General features: G+C 53.9%; 1 protein-coding gene across 5 annotated transcripts in view; it reads left to right on the plus strand.

The window, feature by feature from the left end:
• The window catches only part of MBNL1 (muscleblind like splicing regulator 1), a 95,505-nt gene that overhangs the window by 74,327 nt on the left and 14,529 nt on the right, over nucleotides 1-6,649 (plus strand). For all 5 annotated transcript variants that reach the window (XM_026854580.1, XM_026854579.1, XM_026854576.1 and 2 more), the window contains exon 4: nucleotides 5,811-6,068. In XM_026854580.1, the coding sequence (XP_026710381.1) occupies nucleotides 5,811-6,068 (258 nt within the window). The remainder of the gene's footprint in view (nucleotides 1-5,810; nucleotides 6,069-6,649) is intronic.

Here is a 6,649-nt window from a genome sequence, read left to right on the forward strand (position 1 = left end):
CGCGGCCCCGCCGGGAGCCTCAGCCCTCCTGCTCGGCCCCCAGCCCCGCAGCCAGCGCGCAGCGGGAGCGTCCCTGCGGTTTGGGGAGCCCGGTGCTGCGAGGTCTCTGCCTGCGGAGGGCATGCCGGGGGTGCATGGCTGGTTCTGCTCTTGGGCATGGGCCCCGGCCTCAGCGAGTGCAGCAGGAGGAGCAAGAAGGATCCCTTGTTTTAAAACACAGCCAGTTGTAATGTTTTTCTTTCTGCCCACACATCTGGGGATTAATTCACCTTACAAGGAAAATTAATTCCGTTTTCCCAGTTGCGTCTCTGGCTGACGAGCTGCCGCTCGGAAGGCTGCGGGCTGGGAGGAGTGTGGAGGGTCATCTGGCAGCGAGTGTTTCCCGCTGCCGCTGTCACTATTCTCAGAGCTCACATCACCACAGGTTCCCCTTCTGTGGGATCGCATCATTTCCCTTTTTAGACATGTTTTCTCCGAGGAGAGCGTTCCCCAAAGCACGCTCAGGTTACAGGAGAGGCAGCCGCACCGAGCCCAGAGCTGGCACACGGGTGCCTGTTTGGAATCACCAAGGGATGTTTTTCCTCTGAGGACTCTGTTTTATGATGGATACCTGCCAGAGGTGGATTAAAACCAAAATTCAATCAGATAAATTCATAAACAAGTCACGCTAGATTCGGAAGCGAGTACCCAGAGGAGGATGCTGATGGCGGGGAGCAGTGCCTGCGGTGTTGTGCTTCCATGCGCGTGGCGGGGGCGTGTGGGGGTCAGAGCCTTTCTGTTGGTGAGGGGGAGCGGGGCGCACCCGAAGACCCCGAGCGCCAGCTCTGCCTGTGGGCAGGGAAGCCCTGGGGGGGGCTGCGTGGGGGCACCCTTTCACGTGCTGCCTCTGGGGCAGAGCTTGTGCTGGCCAAGGCGCACGGCGAGCTCGTGAAATCTGGGACTTGAGCGCGCGGGGTTTGGTCCTGCAGAGGCTTGCATTCTCTTTACGTAGCTATTTAGAGAAGTGATACGCTGCTGAGCCACCCTCCTCTGCGCGAGAGGGAGTTGTGAGAGTGTTACTCGCACAAAACACCCAGGGCACAGTCTGCAGTAAAAAACATTTTTATCAATTAGGAAAAGCCAGCAAAAAACCCTCTGAAATCAGTACAGTTTTGAAAGAAGGCCGAGTGGGTTTGCTTTGAACTTGTATGGAAAGGAAGATGATGGCCAAGTTGGAACCCCCTGCAAACAAGCGCTGAGGCTCCGAGGAGAGTCTCTCCCGTCCCGTCTTCCGGAGAACCAGCTCGGCACGGCCGCCCCGGAGCAGGGAACGCTGGCGCTGCGGGGCCGCCCTCCCAGCCGGGGCAGGGCATCGCTTCCCAGCCGTGCTCTCGCCCCAGCCCGTCAGCACCCAGCACCTTTCTGCTGTAACTGCTTTTGTCTGGGTGGGCTCCGCTCCCAGGAGGTGTCCTGGTCCTCCTTGTCCCTTCTCGTCCTTGTCCCAGCCCTGCCTCCCTGCAGGGCCCTTCCCTTGGCTCTGCTCTGGCCGTTGTGACACGTAGATCCACCTTCTTCTACCCTTTAAGCTGTTCAGGTTTTGCTTTTTATTTTGACAGGGATCAGGAGCACATCCAGGTTGACCCATCGACTGCAATTCCACACCACGCTGCTGTCTTACAAAATTAGTATCTATTGGGGAAGGGGGTGGCTTTTCCTCCTCCTTTTTTCCTTTCAGCAAATGCGGTTTAAATAGTGAAATATGTAGGTGAGAAGATAATTTGCTAGTGCTTTCCAGCGTATTGGTCGTTTAATCTGGAGTATCCAAATTTACTATACAAGTACCAAATAAGCACATAATTTTTGAGAACACCAAACCATCTGAACGTACTTTATAGATTACAGCAATGCAGAACCGATTTGGAAGATTTTACATGGTCTGGTTGTTGCCTCTCGGAGAAGGCAGCATGTGTCTACCTGCTCTTTAAGTGAGCTTACTGCTGCCGGTATTGTCATTTGTTATGACACGATTAGAGAGCTTTATAAGGCTTAGCTCGCTCTCCCTTGGAATGAACTGTCCTTGAGAAAAATAACCGCTGTGATGTTAGCGTCTAATCTTGGCATATGATTTGTTCTGCTTAGAATTTTAAATACTTACTTTCAAGAATGATGTACTCTGGCATTAAGTTAGCACACACGTTCTGGGGGACTGTTCCACAACTAAAAGCTCTCGATACATACCTGGGATTTTAAGGGAAGCGGGTAAACAACACAGGTCTGTCAGGCAGTGTGCCTGGCCTCCTGAATTAATCTGAATATTTGTAAGATCAGGTCGGTGGCTTTACTAGCGGTAGGATTGGGTTTGTATGTATTTGGACAGCAGTGCCTGTGGTGGGTGAGCAGCACACAGGTGGGTGGGTGTCCAGCCTGTTCAGCCACTCCTGGAAGGAACCTGGATCTGAGGGTTAGGGCTTTTCCTACAGCTTTCCTCCCACTCCTCTCCTGCCAGAAATGCCTTGAACAAAAGTGTGGCTCTTCCAGTGAACTAGAAGAGAGGCAAGGACAACAGGGAAGTGAGAGAGAGAGGAGTTGCCTAACCATTTTATTTAAAACTCACGTGTTTCAGTTTGAATGCCATCAGTTTCTATTAGAAGTGTTCAGGAGTCAAGAATGACCACAACCAAGCGGCTGTTTCCTGACTGTTTCATATATACCATTTTTTTCCAGAAAGAACCAGCTTAGAAGTTCTCGGAGATTTTCAGATCTTGGGTAATCAGGAAATGTGACCAACTGGTGCCGTTTCTTTAAACATTCCGAAGGTACTGGATAACAACATGCCCATTTTGATAAATTCCCCTCGATGCAGAGGAGGAGACCGGAGGAGTGACCCGCTCGTGGCAGGGCAGGATCTCGGCTCCTCTCTCGCTGTCCCTCCAGCCACACCTCCCAGGTCTGGGGCGAGCAGGGGCAGCGCTCCCATAGCCGAGGTGACACGGCGGTTGTTCCCCGCACTGGGTGGGCAGCTGGAATCCCAGCAGGGCGAGCAGAAGGAACTCAGCCCAGAGTTAGAACAAGTTTAAGGAAACTGCAGGGAATCAGTAACATTGCAGCACTCAGTGGTTTTGCAGACAGGCTAGAGGCGTACAGGTGCCTCTCTTGTTTATGTTTCTTAGCATGCTGAGTTGAAAATTATGATACTAATTACAGGGCTATTAATAAATAACTAAACAACAGCTCTCCAGATCTGAAAGACCAGACAACATACCATGCTTCTGTGCCTCTCTTCACTCAAGCAGAGGAGTGATATATTGCTGCGTGCCTGTGGCAAAAAATAACACCATTTTCAATGTTTGCTTTTAAATAAACAAGAATTGTAAACTTTCTTGGTTGCCGTCACAGTGGTTGAAAAGCCGTTGCTGGTCACGCTGGTGAGCGGCACTATGCAGACCAGAGTCTGGCTGCTGTAAACCACTGGTCAGAGATCTCCTGAGGGGCTGAGAGCCATTCATTGCCTTATCTCAGCTTCTGCGTGACAGCGCGGGGAAAATTCCCTCTGGACATGCTAAAGATTATCTCTATCTGCCTGACTATTTCAGTGTTCTGGTCGTTCTTCTTTGGTTTTTAACTATGATAAAATCAGCTTATCTGTGGATGCGTCTTCTCTCTGCACACAGATACTTTATAATTACACTTATATATGAATTGCTATATATCACCTTTGTGTTACTAACGGAGTAGTTCTTGCTTATGTGTGGAGTGGATCACCAACACAAGACATAGAGCAAAGACAGTCAGCTGACACTGGTTGCATCCTTTTCTTTATCTTCAGAGGAAAAGACTTCAGTTTACATCTAGACTGCAAACAAATAATCTGAGGAAATTATCCAGTCTCTTTGGGAGGCCTGTGTTTGGGTAGAAGACACTGGTTGGTGACCCAGACAGTATTCCTAGACGATGCAGGAGGGCGAGTGGTGACGCGGGCGGTGGGGCTGTGCAGCCCAGCAGTGCTTCGGAGCAGCAGCGACGTCCCAGCTCTGTTCGGGGCACGCTCAGAGTGAGGGGCCCGAGGGAGCGGGCTCTGCTGCGAGCAGGGTCGGAGCTAGCACGCAGCGCACGCCAGAAGACTTGGGAGTTTTGATGCCTTAAACAGGTGCCACCTCCTCCCCTGGTCACTGCCTGCGTCACCCTAGCTGGCAGAGTGGTCTGTGTGGTGAGAGGACGAGGGGTCGCAGTTTTAAACTGAAAAGGGCAGATTTGGCTTAGCTGTAAGGACGAAAATCTCCCCTGTGCGGGGGGTGAGGCCCTGGCACAGGCTGCCCAGAGCAGCTGTGGCTGCCCCCTCCCTGGAAGGGTTCAAGGCCAGGTTGGATGGGGCTTTGGGCAACCTGGGCTGGGGGAAGGTGGCCCTGGGCCCAGGGCAGGGGGTGGCACTGGGTGGGCTTTGAGGTCCCTTCCCACCCAAACTGTCCTGTGATTCTGTGTCACTGCGTGGGGACGAGACCAGGGAAGGGATCTGGCTGCAGAATTACCTGGAAGGCAAGTGGTTATTTTCCAGCTGAGGAATTTGCCCAGTCTGTGCCATGTGTGCCCCAGAAACAGTTCTGCAGGCCCCGAGCCGCGAGCGGTGGGGCCACGGGGATGAGCGAGGGCAGTGGAGGTGCCTGAACTGCCTCTTTTGGCTCTGCTGCAAATACACCCGGAGCCCTTGTCCCCGCATGGAAAAAGACTATAAATAGGGTCATGCTGGAACGACCCTGGACAAATGGGTGTTTCCTGTGAGCAGGTTCACAAATGGCATTGCTCTTGTCCTTCGGGGGGGTGATTTGAGAAGCCTTAGATGGTGGGCAGCTGGTACTTGAAGCAGCAGAGGGGTTAAAAAAGCAGCTAGAGCTCTAGCATGGATGGAAACCAAATAGCAACCAAATTTGGTTTGTTGCAGGCATCGGAGCCAAGGTCCTTGAGGAAATACTGGTGCTCCAAGCTCATGGGCACCCACCTTTAAAAGGAAATTCCATCTACTAAAGTGGTTTTATTTTTATACAAACTTGGTTGCTTTCGTCCCTTTCTGTTTCCTATAGCCTTTGGAAGACAAAAATGACAAACACCGCTTTTGTTTAAGGTTTGTGGAGAGCTGACCCTGATAAAACCACACGTTGTTTTTTTTAAATAGAGGCTTTGAGCCGAGGGAGCTGGTGTTTGCCGCACCGGTGATGAAGTTAGTGCCCGCGTGGCTGGTGCCCCCAGCCCAGCAGCTGCTCTGCGCCACTTCTGATTCCCTGAGCGTCCCCTGCCGCTGCGGGACCGGTGACCAGCCGCGGGTTTTGGGTTGCCCTCTCGTGGCAGGCGCCTGGATCGTGGGGGCCGGCGCGGCTCCGCACACCCCGTGGGTGCAGCTCGGTGCGCGGCTGCGGGTGCCCATGCTCTCCTCCTCCCCGCCGCTCCGGCCGCTCGCCGGAGTGAACGCGTGGAGCGTCGGGGCACAGCCAGAGCGCGGTGGAGCGGCCGTGTCCCTGCGCCGTGGTGCCTGCAGAGATCTCGGAGATTTTCTTCACAAAACAGAAAAAGCCCCGTGGGTGGCTAAGCCAAAACAAAACCGGCTGTGTGCTTGGCTCTTGATCCTGGTGGGGTTTGGGTGCTCCTTGACATCAGAAGTGGCTTCTGAGAAGCCAGGTCCCTGCTGCCAGGTTGCCGAGCCCAGCGTCCCCCCATGCCTGGGGCCGGGCACCCTCCTCCCGGCGCTCCCACAGACCTCAGGAAGTGCCAACCCCTCTCCGAGCCGTGCCCGCCGCACCCCTCACCCAAACTAAGCGCCTTCCCTTGTCCCGGTGTCGCAGGTATGTCGAGAGTACCAGCGTGGCAACTGCAACCGGGGAGAGAACGACTGCCGGTTCGCCCACCCCGCCGACAGCGCCATGATCGACACCAACGACAACACGGTCACTGTCTGCATGGATTACATCAAAGGGAGATGCTCACGGGAAAAGTGCAAATATTTTCACCCTCCCGCACACCTGCAAGCCAAGATCAAGGCTGCCCAGTACCAGGTTAACCAAGCTGCAGCTGCCCAGGCAGCAGCGACTGCAGCTGCCATGGTGAGTGCGGGGAACAACTCCGGAATAGGTGTTGGTTAGGGGCAGTGATTGATGCGGGAGCTGTTCTCGCCGGAGGGGGGGTGTGTGCTCAGGGACCCCGGTCACTACACGGTGCAATGAGCTTTCTCAGCATGTGGTGCCAGATTTGCTCTTAAGGAGTCTCAGACTATTAAGGTGTTTGACTAATTTTGCCTGCTGGTGTACAGAGTAGCTATATGTACATATATGTGTGCCTCCGTGTGTGCGTGTCGGTACGTGTGTGTGCATATATGTATATATAGTTTATTGTGTGTTCGTGTGTGGGTAGACGTGTATCTATCTAGTTGCACAGATAGATAAACCCGTATTTCAGTTCCCATTAAGTCCGTGTTTGTAGAGACTTAGTCTGAAGTCGATCTGACTGTGTTCATGCTACTCGTAGCCCAGCTCCCCGTCCCCGCCCGAGGGCAGGCGCTCGAGCAAACCTCGCAGCGGTTTTGATCTGGAACTCCTCAGGGACTGGTTTCCGAGGCAGGAGGGGGCTGTGGTGGCAGCCCGACCTCCCCCCGCAGAGCCCCGCGGGGCGGGGAGGCGGCGGGGCG

This window comes from Athene cunicularia (genome assembly GCF_003259725.1).
Source record: "Athene cunicularia isolate RWA chromosome 9 unlocalized genomic scaffold, athCun1 chr9_part1, whole genome shotgun sequence".
Classification (NCBI taxonomy): domain Eukaryota; kingdom Metazoa; phylum Chordata; class Aves; order Strigiformes; family Strigidae; genus Athene; species Athene cunicularia.